Raw genomic sequence first — 19325 nt, forward strand, 5'->3', positions numbered from 1 at the left:
TCTTTGGAAGAATATCTCTGACCATGTTCATAACCTGGCTCTGCTTCATGCCGAGTGAAGTGGAACACTAAATTGAAGCAATCACTTTTACTCAAGGACCACATACGTAATCTGCCAATATGGCTTTAGTTTATGGTGGAATAATTTCAGAAGAAAGAAAGAAACTAATTTCCCATTTCACACTCCAGGGTGTTGTTCTCATTTGCCACTTTACGGATGTTTGTGACAAGCTCACTGAGATGACTAGATCCCTGTATACATGCCACCAATAAATGCCTCATTTACTCAAACCCTCATAAAGGGGCAGAGACATTGGAAGAAGAAAGGAGAGAGATGAACAGGGAAACATTTCAAGCGCTAATAATTCTTCATACCTCCAGGGCTGTTATTTGAGGCAGATGTGCGGTTTCAGTTAAGTCTTGGTTGCACAATGCTTTGGCCACTTTACTGATAAACAGCTGCAACTGGCTTGTGTGATGGCTATTTTACTCCCATTGTCCATGGAGATAAAGATTTGTACTCACCCTATAAATCCCCAGACTCCTCAGAGAAAAAACTCATTCCAACTTTCTTGTCCATGTGCTTTGCACAACATATTGTATTGGTTGTACTGTACATCTCATAGGACTCAAAAGGTAGCAGTAAAGTTTTATTTGTTTTACGTTATTGTCGTTAAAGTCTATTATGTGTCAAAACTCCTTCGGCTCTACTGGTGAACTTGATCCATCACTTTAAACATTTTCTTATAAGTCCATTATTAATGTAGGTCTATCACAAGAAATTAACTGGATATGAGATTGACACATATTTCCAACTATCTACAAAACTTAAAGGACATGGAAATAAATGTCTCTAGTGATCTGGGCTCTAAAGATCTGAGATGTAAAGAGTCTTGAGTTCAAAGGGAAGGATGGCAAAACACTGCATCTGGCAGAGCTTTGGTGAGCGATGGTTTTCAAGCATTTCTGCAGCTTTTCATTTTATGTGTAAATTCAGTATCTTATTATTATTAGCAGTGTTAAGTAAGAGTTCATTGGGAAAGCTTTGACTTACCCCTGTATAAGTTATGTTTTCTTATTTTTTCAGCATTTGTCTCATTTCCTGTTTTATTTGGGCACTTACCTGTTGTCTTTCACTTGTGTGATTACCTGCCCCACCTTGTTTGGCTTCACCTGCTCCTGATTACCCTTCCTCCCTTGTGTATGCACTCTGTGTTCTCCCCTTTGTCTGTGCCACTTTGTCTGTACTCCTTGTGGTTAGCGTTCCTGCATTTCTGTTCTCTGTCCCAGTTTCTAGTCTCTCGTCTCTCTTTGACCTGTTTGGGGATTTTTGGACTCTGCCTCAGCCTAATGACTTTGTACTTTCGCCTATCCTGACTGATCACCTGTGCAGCGAACCTTGCTTGAAAAAAGTGTTTTCTGCCGACCTGCCTCCGGAGTTTGCGTTTGAGTCCTTTGCACGACTTGTTGACACTAGCTGAGCTTCAGAGCACCACAGAAATAAGAAAGTCACGAAGTAATGCACAGTATCTTTGCAAGAGGGCTTTTAGATGAAACCAGAGGTAAGGAAATGGAATGCCATTATATTTTGCTCTGACATTCAACATTTTCATCAGAAGATACTAGGGGTGGGGGCAAAAATCGATACAGCATAGTATCGCAATATTTTGCGTGGCGGTATTGTATCGATACATGGACGCCAAGTATCGTTCTTTTATTATATAAACTATTAATATATATATATATATATATATATATATATATATATATATATATATTTATTTATTTATTTATTTTTTTTTTTAGAAAAATCAAATCAATTACTTTTTCAGTCCACTAGATGGTGCTGAGTTATTTTCTGGTGAGGTCAGCAAAGGCCCCGGGTCAGCGTGATTGGTAGGAAGTTGGTCAAAACAAAGATAGAGACATCTGGCCTCACAAAGGGGTTAAATCTGCCAACAGTAGCCAGGCTCATGGGGAGAGAGCAGCGCATAACTGTCTCTCTGCCCTTGATGTCCACGCATCGCAAGTTATACTGAGTTATATAACTCTTATATCCTACTTATATAAGTTATAGTTCATATACCAAGTCCACACGTTTGCATTTAGTTAAGTTGGACTATGTAGTAATACAAACAGTTCAGTTTGTCAGGTGCAACATTTATGACATTGTTGGTCAGTCTGTCTGCTTGACAATCCTATTTTGCTGCAATAAAAATGACTGAAGTGAGATGAACAGACTGAAAACTTTATATAAGATTAGATGTTTAGATAAAACATGTTGACACAGTTTTCCTTTGGGGACATAATTTGAAGTTGAAAAAAGTAATAAATCGCAATAAATTGCAGTATCGTGATAATATCGTATCGTGACCCAAGTATCGCGATAATATCGTATCGCGGGATCTCTGGTGATTCCCACCCCTAGAAGATAAGTCCTACTGACCTTAGTGGACTTTTTTTTTCTGCAGCCGTTGCGGTTAAGGTCACATCATTGATAATCAGACATTAAATTAACCTTTAAATGTGTCATGAATTGATAAACAAAATGTGACCTAGCGTTGAATTAACTTCTTAAGTGATGACACTGTATACGTGAGCATATTTTTCAGTCTTGCTTCATCTTCAGAAGCAAGACTTTCCAGGTCGATACACCACTTCGGCAGAATAAGAATTTCTTTTTTTTCGGGAATTGTCTAGACAACTATGGGATAGATTTCCATGACATGCAGTATATCTGTTCATAGTTGCCAGTAGATAAATTATAATGACAATGGCAGGTTGACATTCGGGCTTTTGGGACAGATCTCATTCACTCTTGCATAATTTGCTGACTAGTTGATCTGTATGGTGATAGACGAGTAGAAAGAACTTATTTCAGTATAGTTCATATACTCCAGACAAGACTTTCAGGCAGGATCTTGATCACTGTACAGAGTCTAAATTGTATGATTGTGATATTGCTCTGGTCAGAGAGGCCTTATAGTACAGCACATAGTTTATAGAAAGCAAGTTTGCAGTTTGTGTGGAGGAATTTCAGATTTAGAGACATTGGAATTATCTACCATAACAGGCGAAGCAGGGATGTGGCTGATGTTGTTATGACAGGACTTTGTCTGGCCTGGTTGTTCATCACAAGAATGTGATAAGATTTACAGATACAAAAGGAGGATAGAGGCTTTACTAAAACCATCAATCTAAAGGGAGCGTTTGAAATGTATTTGGAATATATTAAAATGTCTTCCAGCATCATTTGACTCAATATTTTTTGGTGATCTAAAGGTTGTGGTTCAGCCATGGGCTAGGTTCCTGATGGCTTATTTTTTATTGTTGCATAATATTAATAATAATAATACATTTTATTTGTGTGCCGCTTTAAAAGGTACTCAAAAACACTTTACATTGTAAAGGCAGAAACAATAAAAGCACTAAAAATATGAACAAGGCCGATAGATGACATTATAACAGTAATAAACAAAGCAAACGCATACGTAAATTGCATCACAGGTTAAAAGCAGATTTAAATAGGTGACTAGTTTCCTCCAGTCATGGAGCATTTCAGGCACTGGTTTGCGTGGCCTTTGTTTCTGTCACATTATGATGACCAAACTGAATACTAGGATTACAGTGTGAGTGAACTGCAGTAAATGATATACCTACAGTATGTGAGGAGGTAAACCAAAGTATACAAGAAATAAAAAAAGAATAATATGCCACAACCAGTAGAACCTGATTTATCTGAATAGACTTTCCAAGTTTAATATCATAACACATACACTTGTTCATTTAATATTAGGAATGCACAAAGTGCGTGAAGAGAAATCAGCTCATACAGAACCCTACATACTGTATATGGCAATAATACTAATAATTCCGTCAGGTAATAGTCTACTGAATATTTTACTTTTTTATTACTTTGCAAAGCCATAAAACACAGAATTACAAGTGATAACATCCTGCACTAATACTGGCAAACCACTCAAGGAAATTCATGCCATGACGCTTTTCTAAGTAATGTATCCTCGTCACTGTTTTATTTGGTTGGGTCTTCTGTGTTTTTTCTTGGCATTAGAGCCACCGCAGTGAATACTTGGCTGGTTCCCTCGGGACTCAGTGTGAATTCTGGCCCACAGGGAGGCAACCCCAAGTGTGAGAACAAAGGCTGTTTGTCAGAGAGATGATGAGGACTCTGTGGTGATGGTGTGTAGTCAACCAATGTGGACAGGAGAACTTAAACAAAGCCTCACTGCCCGGTAATCTATAGGCTCCACCCATTCATCTGAAACGATAAGACCTCAGTGGTAGTTTTTCTTTCTCCCTCGTGACGCACATCCATTTTGGGAAAAGTGTGGTGACGATTCACTGCCCAATGATCAAACACAAGAGTGTCAGTCAGCATTTTGTGGTGTAAACCATAATCCATGATGGTTTGAAGACATACTTTTGTCTCTTTTCCAGGATGAATATTTATATGGAAGATATACTTATATGGATAAGTGTTTGCCTTAACCGTGACTCCCTTCGAACAGAAGGTCCTCATCGAAAGAATCTTTGGGCACACATCGTGCTTACTGCAAGTTTTTGTACTTAGATAACTGATGCTGGGCCCAACATTGATCTAAAGGATTGTTCAGTTTTACTTTTGCATTTGACATTGTGAGTGAACTGATTTTAAGTTCAGGAGTTAAACCTTTAACTTCAGTTTCAGAATCTGTTTGTTATGGAGAGTGATGTAGTGTTCATATGTGATGTGATAACTATTGATACATGTTAATGTTGCTAAGGTATGCAGCTCTTTTAGGCTCTACCGAATCCCAGAGGTGTCTTTTAAACTACAGTAAATGCTAACATCAGCATGCTAACATGCTCACATTTGCATTGCTAACATGCTGATGTTGGGTCAGGTGATCACCAAAGTCCTGAGGATTTATTATCTGGGAACCATGAATGTACCAATTGATGTTGTAAATGCAAAAAATCCAGGAATCACGAACGTTGTTGTTATTCACCATCTGGGCACCATGGATATCTGTACCAAATTTTAGGGTAATCCATCAAATAGCGTTGACACAAGTCACTACTAACTAAAGATCTCAACCTTGTGGTGGTGCTATAAGGAAAGGACAGTGGTTCACCAATCAGCCAGTGTCTTTTTAGATTCATCCACTGAGGACAATGAATGACCATGAATTTCATGGCAACCAATAGTTGTTGAGGTCTGCCTATGAAGTCCCTACTTAGTTATGGTTATTATGTTACTACCACAGAAACACACAACTGAAGCCTTTAGAAATCTCACAATATTTATTGGGGACGGAAAGAGTCCTGGAAGCGAATGCGTTACAAATAGAATGCATTATTATTATTATTATTATGTTTTTCCATCGTTGCTTTTCTCAATGATGGAGTACTAAATCATGGGGTCTCAGTCTCTCCTCCACATGACATTCCTCAAGATCATTAGTCCAATATTTAGCTAATGATGGGTGCATGAAAAACTGTTTCATAAACACACTGCGAGTAAAGCAGTTTAATTATAGAGACTCAATATAACAAAGAGCACACTCATAGACCAGTTTTGCTTTCCAGCATCACACACTGGTACCGACATATAATCACACACTGATAATGGTTGGCTGCTTCTTTTGTCTGCCAGTTAGTGCCCTGCTTGGTGAACATATGAATCAAATGAGTAGCAGAAGAGTTTGTCACCACTTTGTTCTGATAGAAGCAGTGGGACAAGTGGAGAGTTAAGTAAACAAGACTTGAGGGCCGGTGTTATTGTCTGTTTAAATAGTTCTATCCTCAGAGGGTTTGTGCTAGTACACAACCAGTGAATCGCAGAAGAAGAAGAAGGAATAAGACACTTCTGCAAAGTTTGTTGAAGTTTTCCTTCTGTGAGAGGCTCTGAGAATTTGGATGAAACTGACCCAGGCCTTTTATGGGCTCTTAGTGTGTTCATTCAGTCTGATGTCCTGAAAGCAATGATCAAACAATGCATAAACATTTACTCTCAGCGAGTATAGAAGTGAGGCAGGGTGCAACAACAAGCAAATACTCCTTTTAAGAAAGAAGCATTGCTGATTGCTCTGGACATGGGATTTGGAAGGACATGTTTTGGAAAGTAGTGTACAATGCAGAACATTTGTTTTTAACATGGTGACATACAGTATTTAACACAAATTGAACACAGATGTGATGCATTCATCACACTTGAAGAAGAAGACTAATTGATGAAGTTTGGACAGGTTCTAACATACAGCGCTTACTGTACAATTATCTAATCATACAGATCAGCTCAGTTGGCACATGGAGGTCCATGTTATTCTATGAAATCTGGTCATGAATTCAGGCCAAGTTTCCACTCCAGATATGGCTTAAACTGGGATGGGGTGGATGAGCTGCTTAGACTCAGAAGGTCAGAACACTGACCACTCTGTGGATCTGTTGTCTGGAGAGTTTGCAAATGTTGCCAGAAACATCATTTTTAAAAAGTCAGTCACAACCGGCTTTATGTTGTAGGATGTGATATGTATTATATGTAAGAGTTATTGGTATCTGCAACATTTGATCATGGAATCAGTCAGTTATGACATGTAAAAGGAAGTCTATATTACACAAATCCTCTGCAGCTGCAACTTTGTAAATAAGGTTCATTGCCAGTCGTATGTCAATAATGTGGGTTCTCATAGAGCCAAATGGAATCAGCAACTCAATGAATGCCCTGAGGCCACTTTTCCCATGTTACTGATGTCAGTGGGCTATCTGCACTAATGTTGGCACTGCCTGCGTATGCCAAGACAAATGTCAGCCCGGGCCGCCTTGCCCAAGTCCCAGCTTGTAGTCGTGAGTTTATTATACCAGACCTTGAAAATCCCTTGCAAGTTGCCTTTTGCGCAGCGGCACTGTAGGGGCTCTGGGAAAGGTTTCGTTCCCAGACAGAAAAGGCAATGTTTAGTGGGAGACAGGTTTTCTAGACTTGTTGGTGACCTTTTCCCCTGGAGGTTTGAACGGCTGAGTGATGGGCGCTGCAAAAAAACTACTCTAAATTTATTTAACAATTCCCACATTTGATCTCATTTAACACAAACTGTGAAAGTCTCAAGAGCTTATCAGTATGTGGGCCATTGTCGAATAATTCAGTATTCCTATTTAAGGCTGAGAGCGACTTGCGTTTAGGTTTACACATCCATCACAGACAGCTGTGATGAATGTATGTTAAATTTGCTTTTGTCTGTGTGATTATGCATCATTTTGTACGAACAGCTTTCACTAGAGGAATGTTTCTCTAGCTGTATCCGGACTTCATTTGGCATACACTGTTTCTTGTTAAGATAGCCATCCAGCATGTTATCATGGTATAAAACATAAACCAGAAGTGTTTCTCTCTTCCATTCTGTCATTTATAGTCACAAATTATGAAAGTTAGTGGATGGCTGTATTTACAAGTGCAGTTATATTTGAAATCTGGTCCAGACAACCAGTCTGAGGGGGAGAAAAAAAATAAATAAATCTTGTTTCTGTCTCTATAAGAACCATATATTATGTTTTTGGGAGTGGTGGTTTGTCTTTGACGTCTGAGCAAACCAACTTACGCACTCGTTGTGGCATTGTCTCTTTGCAGTGAGTAGTAAGCAGTGACAGGAGATCAGACTGCTGACACCACATGCGTGAAACCATCCCGACAGGCCTGCTGACGCACATCAACTTCAAGCAGACCAATGGATGCTTCAGCCAAGATGTTTTGATGGAACTCATTAGTTGTGTGTGACTAACAAACATGCTTCAAAATACTGCAGCCACAGTGGAGGGGTCCATCCAGAACGTTGTGTTCCTCAGCAAATGTCTCACCATGTCTGTCTTTGTGACAGATTGAATTCAGTCAAGGAGTAACCACTTAGCTTTGACACGTAGTGAACAGCGGCAACAGTTTCTGATACGGGAATCATTTTCAGAGATGAAAAAGTTGAGGGGTTGAGATGCGCTGTGACAAAGCTGTGACAGAGGAATTGTTGATAGAAATTAGAAAAGCCCAGAAATCATCTGAGCCCCATCTTCACAGTGTTTTACGGTTGCCCTGACACATAGTACATGGATCCGCCATGCCTGTTAAACATGCTCTTTCCGGGACTTGGAAAAGACTAACAGTCCAGATAAACAAGCTTGTACTTGTTGAGTATGTCCCTCAAGACTTTGACCACAGCATACAGGAGAGAGTAGTTAGAAAGACCAGCTTTTAGACTATGGCAAATAAAGAGAGAGAAACTAAATATGTGCTTAACTGTTTTATTTACTCAACATACATTGAACTGCAAAAATAGATTCACTGTATCAGTAGTGTAGGTTGGTGGATGCATGAGAAATTTGTGCGGATGTTGGTGAGAAAAAAATAAATAAAGAAACAGTACATGGAGAGAGCATCTCTGAGCATCTGAAAAGATATAACTTTTGAGATCACAGAGGTTTATAACAAACTAATAATAACACAAAGAGGAAATTAACCAGGTTTATAGCACTGACATAGGATATATGCAGGGATAGAGTCGTGGGCCGACACTTTAAGAAGACCAAGCTAAAGTCTTTCTGGAAGATCAAGAAAACACAGGACACACAGGATCATACTTGCATGGGAGGTCCAGAGACAGAAATTAAATATTGTAGGTGACAGGAAAGACCTCACCCCAGACAAAAGGAAGCTCAGGAAAAATGTGTTGGTAGACATAAATCTGGGATTGTTTTCATCTCAAAACCCCTTCAGGCTGCTCTTGTGTTAAAAGTCCCCAGAAAGAGATCACATGACCATACCTGAGGCAGGGAGGATAAAACAAGCACGCTTGCCGGGAAGGGAACCGCCCCTCTTCAGGTGCAATCACTTCGGCTTGATGAGAGGCTATCAATACTGCCTTACTCCCTTTGTTCTCCCTTCTTTGACCCTCAAACATGATGTGTTCATTCTGTGAGTGCTTTACTTCTTTAAACGCTTCGATTTACCTCATGATCACATAATATCTGTTGAGATGTTTGATTTATTGTTAATGAGACTGTTCTCCCTTTCAAGAGCTAAAACCACACAGACAGAGGCAACCAAAGGAATAACAAGCAATCTGCTAATCAGCATCCCATTCAGTAAGGACTGTGTAAAATGTAGGCCCACACAGCATCCAAATAAACTAAAACTTCTGTGTTGAGGTTCATATTAGATGCCACGGGGTTGCCTACTGTACAATCTTTGAACCCGGCAGCCATCGGCCTGGGGTCGGATAAGCTTCTCGTGGCAAGGGGCTACGTTTTTGGGTTTCTGGTCTGGTTTACAAATCATTTTTGTGTATTAAGAGCTTTTATTGAATCACATTCCCACTAGAATTCTTTGGGAAATTCCCAACCTTTAAGTTCATATTGCGTCTCAGACACAAAATGTTGTGGGAAGAAATCTTTAGCTGTAAAATGGTTTTTGAAAAGGCCGGCAGTCTCCATGTGCTTTGATACACACATGATGAACACATTTTTCTGCTCATGTCAACCCACGATGTCTGTTTTTCAACATCTGTCATCGTCTTTCTCCATTTGTCTTTCCATTGCTGCACGGCTGTAAGTCCTTCCCAGGAAAAAGAACACAACTTATTTTCTGGCAGCTCGGGTAGTTGTGTGGATTATGCTGTCTTGGATGTGCTCCGTCACAGTACCGCATATCATCACCTTCCGCTTTACAATTGAGTGTCTGTGAAGTGATTTTGTAACACAGGAACACACTGAAGTTAGTAAACAATTTAGTGCGACTTCGGGCTGTTTAGATAACATGTTACTGTACTTCCCTGAAAGGTGACAGTGCACGTTTTTGTGTTCTCCTCTGTACTGTGTAAACGACCACTACCACCCCTACTGCTGTTTTTTTATTATTACTATTATAGATATTCTGCTGGTGCCACTGCAACCTCAGGAGTTTATAACCAGTTTAAACAATACAAATGTGACCGCAGGATCAGTAACGCATGTAACAAGGCTGACATGAATTCAAAATGTAATTGTAAAGTAATAATGTATCCAATACAAATACAGTAGTCATAAAACAAACACCATTTCACCACATAAACATGACTATAAAATATGTTTGAAGATGAGACTGAGAAGATGAATCACTCCGACAGCCTAAGCTGCTGGATGCTCCCGAGCCTTGAAGCCCACATGGAAAAATGTCTGACAATTAATGTTGGGCTTCTTGGAAAAATGTGTTCCACACAAGAAACAAGTTTAAGTCAGGTTCTGTGTGAGACAACTCGGAAAAAAAAGTCAATTGATGTACATAAAGCATTTTCCTCATCTACAGCACTATGTTTACCATATTTTTAAATTCTACTAACTTACCTGTTTCACTGAAGTAGTCTAATCATCCTTATACCAGCACAAAAAGATGTCCCCTTAATATAGAATGACACTTGTGCTATTTTTATGATTTAGAAAACTCACACTCTTGCAAAAGGTCAGACATGTGTTTACAGATTTGAGCCAAATGTAAGTAAAAGTGCCGGGATGGTGAAGTGGGCTGTAGCTAATAAAATCTTGCTTTTCTACTATTTTTCTTGTCGAGTGTCCAAGAATCATGGGTAGCATGTGGCATTGCTAGGTGTTGAAAGGAGGCAGGTAGTCAAATCAGGTTGTACACTATGCATGTTTGCACAACTAATGAGTTTGCATCTGACCGTTATCAGAGGTGAGCCAGATCCAAGGGCACTGTAGGCCATGTTATTTGTTGAGGCAGAGAAAAGTTTACAGAAACTTTGACTTGGCCAAATTGGAAATCATTTGTTAATTTAATTGCTACACGGTTTATTACAAACTCCTGTGTTATCACTTAGCCACACTAGGATTGCTGAGGAACAAACCTCAATCTTAAATATTACCTTAAAGGATGACTACTAGGAAGTCATTTATATCTTTATCTCTCCGTAGACTTTATAATGCTCATCGTTGTAACAAAAAGACTAACAACTCCACAGTCACGCCACGTCTTCTCTCCAGCTGTATCCCCGATGGGCCCAGACCGCAACGTTTTAATACTCGCTCCTTCATATCTGACATTCAAGGCATCCATTGCCAGTGACCAGAATGGAAGCCCTCTGAAACCATGATATAAATTTACATGACGTGTTCATTTGGGGGAAACTAATGCACACATTGGAAGACTTTACACACCAAAAGGCACATGCACATGATGTGAAGAAAAGATGATCTGTACCTTCCTCAAACGCTCCATTTATTGTGCAAAACCAGTGCTTTTCCCAGTCCGCTTCTCTGCAGTGGAAAAACACAAACTGTGAGGGGTTGTGTTGAGATTTGGTCCCACTGGAGTGTTCCTGATTGAGCAGGTGCTCTCAGGGCTCCTCTGTGGCCAAAACCACCTAAAAGTCTCCACTTGTTAAACTGCACCACACTACTCCAGTGCTTTCTCTCTGTTTGTGTTCAACTCACTCACAAGTGGGGCAACAAGTCTGGCTAAAATTCTGCATTGTTGATTACTTGGAGGCTATACAAGGAAGAAACCAAACACATGTCTCTGCCTTGTCTTAGTCGGCTGCTTAAACACAGCTGTTCTTGCGTCCCCATGTCACCCCTCCCGGTCTGAACTCTCTTGCCCAGACTTCCCTTGGCCAAACAAATCATGCAGGTCAACACAGCAGCAGTGGCCAGTTTATGCTCAACTGTGCTGAACAACTATTAGTTTAGAGCTCAAAGGCTACACTGTTGAGCACTGACTTCTGTGAGCTCTGTGCCTCATATGCTTTGTCAGGGATATCAGCTTGTATAATACAATTCACTGCCTATAAACACCCTTTATAGGAAGATGCAATAGTAGTGACTCATGAGTTAGCCTTGAATCACAACATAGTTATATCAGCTTTTGTGTATGCATTTTACAATGCGATGAGGTCAGACGCAATAATTTCCTCCCGCCTTGACTGTAATTGTTTACACATGTGGTTGTTTACGGCGTTGTTTATTGATCCTTGTTTTTGATGATATAACATGTAGAGTAAGTTGCTCTGATGAAGGCAGTTTTATTGCATTATTATGTAAGATTTTCCTGAAAGTCCAGTGTGTAGGATTTAGAATCATCTAGTGGTGAAGATTCAAATTGCAACCACCTGAAAACCTCTCCTGTCTGCCAAGCGTGTGGAAGTCTGGTGGCTGATATGAAAACGTGAAAACGCATATGGCTCTATCTCGAGGTAGTGCTTGGCTGTCCATTCTGGGCCACTGTAGAAACATGGCAGCTGGCTCTGTGAAGAGGACTCGCTCCTCTGTAGATACGAAGGGCTCATTTTAAGTAAATGAAAACACAGATTGTTATTTACAAGAGAACATACTTGTTGATATTGTATTCCATTTGTGCCAGTAGATCTCCCTAAATGTTACAAAGTGTTTCTTTAATCACAGTTTAATGCTTTGGTCATACCTAATCATACTCCATTCCTGGTTGTATCTCGATATAACAGCAAAGGGAGCTAAAAAATGACATATGGAAGTACAAAAAGTTGTCTACAGCCACCATTCAAATTGGGGACATTTGACACCTAAACAGCCATTGTTTCATTTCAGATTTAATTCATGTAAACCGTTAAATACCATCTGTTTGACAGGAAATACTTTTATGTACAGTGGACAGAGAAATCTGCTTTTGCGTCTAATTTTCTAGATGCATAGAAAGCTGTATGAAGGCACTGAAAATCCTGAAAATTGACAGCGATATCGGATGCTTCTATTTATAATATATTAAACTGTAGAGAAATTTAGCTTTCACCAGAGTAGTTAAGTTTTTATCATTCACAGACAATCTAGAAAGTCAGAGGTCACATCAGTACTTTTGTTTTCAGAGGTCGTCTAAAATGATTAACCTGTTGGGTCATCACCGCAACCTAGATCATAGCACTACACTACCATTAAAACGTGGCTTCTCTCTTCAAACTAGCAGTATTGTTGTGTCATTGGAACTTAAAGACTGTTTGATGTATAATGTGGCCTGGAATGCTTTCTACATTTTTAAGAGCCTTGTGAAACTTTATACACCGAAAGCAGAGACCTGGACGTCTCATAAAAGTGTGCTTAAAAGTTTGCTTGTGTTCAAGATAAGGAGGCTTTGAGGCCATTTAACAAATTGGATTTGGACCACACGGCTCATGTAGCTTTAGTAACGATCACTTTATAGCTGAACTTTATTGTTCACTGATCTAAGAGTGGAATACTTTGAAGCCTGAAGTTGTACTGGCATCCCAGTTTCTGTCTGTCTCCTTTGCTTCAGTGGTACAAAATGTATTGGACAGTACCAATACACATATGTTTATAAAAGTACTTGAAGCAGACATTCCTTTTGTTCTTGTCCCGGGTAAGTCTACAAGTCTGCAAACAATAAGGATTCATTCCAGGGTTTTAATGCAACTCTTCTTTTGATTGGCTTTACTATCAAAGTTGAAGGGTAAAAAGTTACCAGATTTTTTCTTCAAGAGGGTGATTTGTGGGGAGTTGACAGCAGACCTTATCATCCCCAATTTTCCTGCCAGCAGATACTTGTTTCAAAAAGCAACTTCTTAAAAGAGTTTTCTTTCTGGAATAATTCAACTAATTAGCCATTGGTTGAACATTCAGTTTCAAACTTGAAGTGCTACCTCTCCTCACAGGCTCCCTGATTAAAATTCAGACCACAATGAGAGCTGCTCTCTCCACAGCTATATTTGGTGGAGTGGTTTCCAGTCATAAATCCATAACACAAAGAAGACCGCTGTTTGTGTCTGCTACCTGAAAGGGCAGTGAAAACATCTGGATGGTGAACTTCACTGACCTGACTAGGCAGAAAGAAACATACTGTCTTTTCTTACTAGCAGACAGACGTGTTTATTATCAATGTGTATGGCCATTAGCAACTAGCTGTCTTGATATGAGTATTGAATATTGAGTTCAGAAAGGCAGAAAGGGGAAATAATCCCTGATTGAACTCTGAACTGAACCTCTGTGTCAGTGCTTCATCAGATCTCATGTAAGCCATGTTTCCTCCATTCGTTTCTTCTATATGTGGTGCACATCATCAAGGTTTCAATAGTTCTTTCAGCTTAAATATAAGATTACAAAACTTGACCAGATGCAAATTTGATTTTAACAACCTCTGATTTGACGATGTCAGTGTTTCCCCAGTTCTTTCCACACTAGTATAATCCAATAGAAATGTGGTATAGCTAAGCCCCTCATGCCTTTCTGTAGAGAGAATCAAGCAGATCTGTGGCCCTCATTTGGAGATAGTGTAATAAATAGCCTCAAGCCGATATCAGAGGGGCTCCAAGCTGTTTGGCAGTGTCCTGGTTTCAAACGGCAACAAACAGTGAAACCCGAGTATGATAAGGCACCGACTTTTTCATTTCCCCATTTAAAAAGCCGAATTAACTGTTCGAGTGGTGGGCCAATGCTCTACTCTGTCATCTGAGGAATGTTCAGTAAGCATGAAATCAATGACATATTTGATACTAAATCTTGATTTACAGTAACCTTTGTTCTTAAAACTAACTTTTAGCCAATAAGGAACAGTCCAAAGCAACTATTGGACAATTCAAATAGATATTATTGAGCAAGTACAGTCCTTCACCTGCCTCCTTTTAATAACCATTAACAGCATCACTCTGAGATGCTGAAGGTTTGACCTGTGTAAATATCTAGTTTGTTTTCGTATTTGTTATTATAAATCATTTTTTTTAATGGAACCCTGGATTGGCTTTAAATGTGATATCATGCTGTGTTTTTTTGCGATGTGAAAGAGAGATATTTCCAAAAGCATACATGTGCAGAAGGAATGCTCATCATTCACATGCTTACGTTTTTGTTTCCAAGTTTCACCACTACAGGGTGAAGTAGTGAAGATATGTTACCTCTTAATCCTCCCTCTCTCCTTCTAATGGAGGTCAACGCAGGTCTCTTAACCTAAATCTCAGACAGAGCTGTGATGTTACAGCACATGGATCAGGAAAGTTAAAGAAGTTACATCTCTGCTGTCTTTTTGACTGTTGAAATACAGCTTTCCCTCTGTCGTGGTTAATATGAGTAAACAATGCATATCAACCATGATGGGATATATGTCCTTTTGTAAACACCTCAGGTACAGCACAGATGTTCGTCTGATCTTCTGTGTCATGACAATATGGAGCCTATATCAGCATGCAAGCACTTATAGTAAGACAGGTCAAAGGTCAATAACCAAGCTAACACAGACAGATGGACATTCTTATATATGGATGACACAATGATCCCTGGGCACATTGTCCCCTGCCACGTGTCACTCACGGTCTTTTCAGCAACATGTTGAAGTTAACCATAAGTGGAAGAAGTGGAAAACTCCCCCTGAAGTTCAGTATTTTGTTGATGCTGTAGATAAAAGGAGGCTGTCTTAACTCCTTTCCAGCCACAGTATATTCGCACTGCCACTACTATCCATTTCAGAAATACTGTAATGTAATACACAAAATATAAGTCCAGTGGTGCGGGTTATATTGTAGCTGTACAACTCATCTCAATCTGATCTGTCCATGCTGTCTTCCACAGTGTCCCTTTACCACAGCAGTATGGCTTTCTTCCGATGAGTGGAAACTGGCTGTTCTATATGAGCTAATGTTCTGTATGCGGCTGACAAAGGGTGCAAGCCAAGCACATTCTGTATATGCCAGTCAGTGAAATGTAAACTTCATTCTTCGCTCTCATTACATCGAACCACTTAGCCTTATGGGATTACATAATGTTATATAACTTCTTATAACATCAGAGATTCCTCCACTAATTAGGCTAAATGTCCCAGACCTGATGTGGAAAGAAAACTACTTAGCTATAATTTCTGTGATGCACGAGTATTTTTAAGAACGCGTGAATGCTCAATCTTCAGCAGAACCGGATTAACAACCATGTTGTTTAGATTATACCCGGTGTTAATATGGTTGCCATTGGCTTCAGGGGAGAATGAAGGATGGGGTTCTTTCTCTTTTATTTTAGGGATTCAGTGATTAAGATATAAAAACAAACCGAGGAGCTAGAAGGAAATGGTTTTATAATGCAGCACACACTTTTGTCATAAGGTAACATTGAGTCATCATCTCAAAGCTTCTGGGCTGTTGAGCACCCTCAACCCTCATCACATCGCTGTGACTTCTTGCTTGACAACTTTCTGATCTTCATTGTCGACTCTCTATCCACATCCAGTGTGCTTGTATCAAGGTTTCACGCTTAACATGGCTTCAGCAAGAGGTCCAAAGAGGATAGCTAATGTTGTGTTGTGATTGATGCCTCTTAACGTTTTTTAAATCTAAATGGTTGTGATATGTTCTTTACTTAGATCTTCACTATAGTGAATTAACCCTTTCAATGATGAGCAAAACTTGACCATGTTGAAGGTTTTTATTTGCAAAGTAAAGCTTGCCTCACAGCGGCCAACACATGTTTCTGAACAGGCTTTGTGCACCCTCTGCTGACAATTTATGGGCCGTTCACTTTAGCCCTGTGTACAAGTCCAACTCACTAGATGTAATAGGAGTGAGAGATTTATGCTTAGTTATAACTCCAGCTTTTACTTTTTGTTTATCACTGTGCCTTTTGTGACATGCTGAATGTTATTAATCACGTGTTTCACAGGTTCCTGTGGAAAATGAAATACAATTTCAGACGAACTAACTATATTCGATACAAAGATACATTATTAAATGAAGAATGTTTATAGCATCACTGTTGTGGGTCCAAGTTAACAAAACACTTTTTTTTCAGCAGTAGTTGGTAACATGTAACGTGTGTGTGTGGTAGTGTATGTATATATCACTCTGTGTTCTGTCTCAAGCTCATAACACTCCTTGGTTAAGTTGTTGTTCTTCTTGAGGTATTTCTTGGTGTGGACAGGTGCCTCTGGTATGCTGTGGGCACATTGGCACCATCACCATGTCTGTACACCTCAGTGCCAGTCTGTGGAGGCAGCAGGCAAGCCACTTGAAAGAGCTGTGTGAGACAGACGGACATCAGCAATGGCATTTAGCACATCAGGGTTCATTGTCTATCAATACATTTTCATTTCATGGAAACAGTTGAGACCCACTAAATACTGAACTGAATAGATTTGTTTTTGTGATGGTAGGACACAGTTATAATGCATGCTCAAAACCGTTTCAAAAAGTTTGTAGGTGAAGCTCTTTGCTCATGTTGCTGGTCTTGAGTTCAGGCCCTCGCCTGAATGAGGAGGAGAAGGTGCAGCAGACCATGATGAGAGTGAGACCTGATTCATGAACTGAACTTAATGTCCATGCTATAAAGCTCAGTGTGAATGTGGAGCTTCATAATGGCAATGTATCAATTATGACGCTGCAAGCTCAGTGCTGTTCAAAAGTTTAACATACTTATTTTAACAATTAAGTCCTTTTTTTTGCTAGTACAGACTTCAGCAGTGTCTCCTACCTGTAAACAGTCCCTGTCTTGTCTTCCTCCCTCTCCCAGCAGCTTTCTTCGCAGTAGGTTGTCCATTCTGGCTTCGCACAGCAGCTATGGTAAGTGGAGAGACTCCAACATCTGCCAGGCCACACTTTGTAGGGGAGGCAGGATCAGCAGGAGCTCCCCAAACCTCCCTGCTGCTCACAGGTTGCTTCTTCTGGCAGCAGATGGACCAGGAGACACAGAAGTGGAACCATCTGAGGACTCTCCAAACCCAGAGGTGAATGAAAAAAAGAGTTGAGGTTTAATTACTAATGACTTTAATTTCATATGACAACAAAACATAGGTAGTCTATAACATTTAGCAGTTGCCAATGTGTCATTGTAAGGCACTTTTTCTCTAAAGAAGATGACAGCTGACAGATAATGTAGTAAGGACTTGAGAAGCTGCCCTCATATCTAGCATCCAGTCTTCCTGTGGGAAAGATTTTCCGAAGACTGTAAATTGTTATTTTTTAATTAAAAAATAATATATTTTCATACCAATCATTTTTATTGAGGGATGAAAAATGAAGGCAGCAAGATCCAGGCTCTTCTCTGATAGACTTAGGGAAAACAGACCAGGGTCAGTTTAGCTTAATTTATAAAATGGGATTTAGCTCATTAGTTACAGGAGATAATAATTACTCAGTTTTGGAGAGACATTTTTGTTTTGCACTGTAGATCTGGTGAAATCAAATGTATAATTAATCGGTCAAAAGTAGTTCTTTGGTTACCCTGATATCATTTTAATAAAATGACATTGAATGCAAAACTAAGATCGGACATCAGAGTTTAGTCACGTTTGTGTACTTTTATACAATGGAAAAGCTGTACCAGTTAAGGCAGTCAGAATGGGCAAGTGTCCCTGTCTCCCTGTATTGGTGCCGTGGTATTTTTTTTATAGTAAAGGAAAAGTAAAAACTTTTTAAGTGTGATGGTTAAAAAGATGTTTGAATAAAACATCTGCAATAATCCCAAACCTAGGTTATGGTGCCTATCTTTGCTGAGCTGTGGGGCAGAGTTGAATCAATTCGGTCTTCCAGCCTGCCTCTTCTGCTACTGCCTCAGGTAAATGGGTCATTAAGATCAGCTGACTGCCAAGAACCTCATCGCATCCTGTTATTATTACAGAATTCTCTCTGAAGTCTGACCACTCAGACTAAACCACAGGGCAAGAAAATAAACTAATACAGGAGAGAACATCGAAAGAAAGAAATTTTTTGTCTGGTGCAATGGATGAAGTCAAGCGGCAGAACAGAAATTACAATCCACAGTCACCAGTCTCACAGACTGACTGGAATGATGGCAAAAGAAGACAATGTTTCTGAGGCAAGCACACTCTTTGTCTGTGAAAAGGACACAAACCAGTATCTGTCTTACCAAGAACGACGGGATTGTAACACGGTATAAAGAGCGTCTTGCTGCCCCGCCCCATATACAGCTGTTACATCACATGGCTCGTCAACCAAAGCATCAACATGAACCGACAAATGCCAACACTCTGTGAAACACTGTGTAAAGTCAGTTGCTATAGTGTTATTCTGCAATGACAGAATAAAAAGTTCTCTAGGTATTCGGTCTCCTGTCATCAATCTGGAAGCTACAAAACTCTGGGATGTGTTTTGTCCATTCCACCAGCAGGAGGAGTTGCTGCTTCATGGACTCAAACACACAGTCTTCTTGGTGTTAATGTCATGACTCCTAGGTGACACCAGAGCTGGGAACTGAGAGCAGCAAAGCAATATGTGAGTTCACGGTGCATTCTGCAAGGTGGGAATGAAATTTTGAGAAGGTGTGTGAGTGTGTATTTGTGGAGGGAGATGAATGGGGGGGGGGGGGGGGGGGGGGGGG

General features: G+C 39.9%; 1 protein-coding gene across 1 annotated transcript in view; it reads right to left on the reverse strand.

The window, feature by feature from the left end:
• Positions 1-16868: 16868 nt before the first annotated feature.
• Positions 16869-19325, reverse strand: part of LOC116382916 (hepatocyte nuclear factor 4-alpha) — a 5946-nt gene continuing 3489 nt past the window's right edge. Inside the window, 5 exon segments of the mRNA XM_075447361.1 lie at positions 16869-17006; positions 17460-17629; positions 17632-17698; positions 19056-19147; positions 19150-19209. Coding sequence (XP_075303476.1) covers positions 16869-17006; positions 17460-17629; positions 17632-17698; positions 19056-19147; positions 19150-19209 — 527 coding nt within the window.

The sequence above is a fragment of the Anarrhichthys ocellatus genome, unplaced genomic scaffold (assembly GCF_004355925.1).
Source record: "Anarrhichthys ocellatus isolate YVR2014 unplaced genomic scaffold, GSC_Weel_1.0 scaffold6, whole genome shotgun sequence".
In the NCBI taxonomy this organism is placed as follows: domain Eukaryota; kingdom Metazoa; phylum Chordata; class Actinopteri; order Perciformes; family Anarhichadidae; genus Anarrhichthys; species Anarrhichthys ocellatus.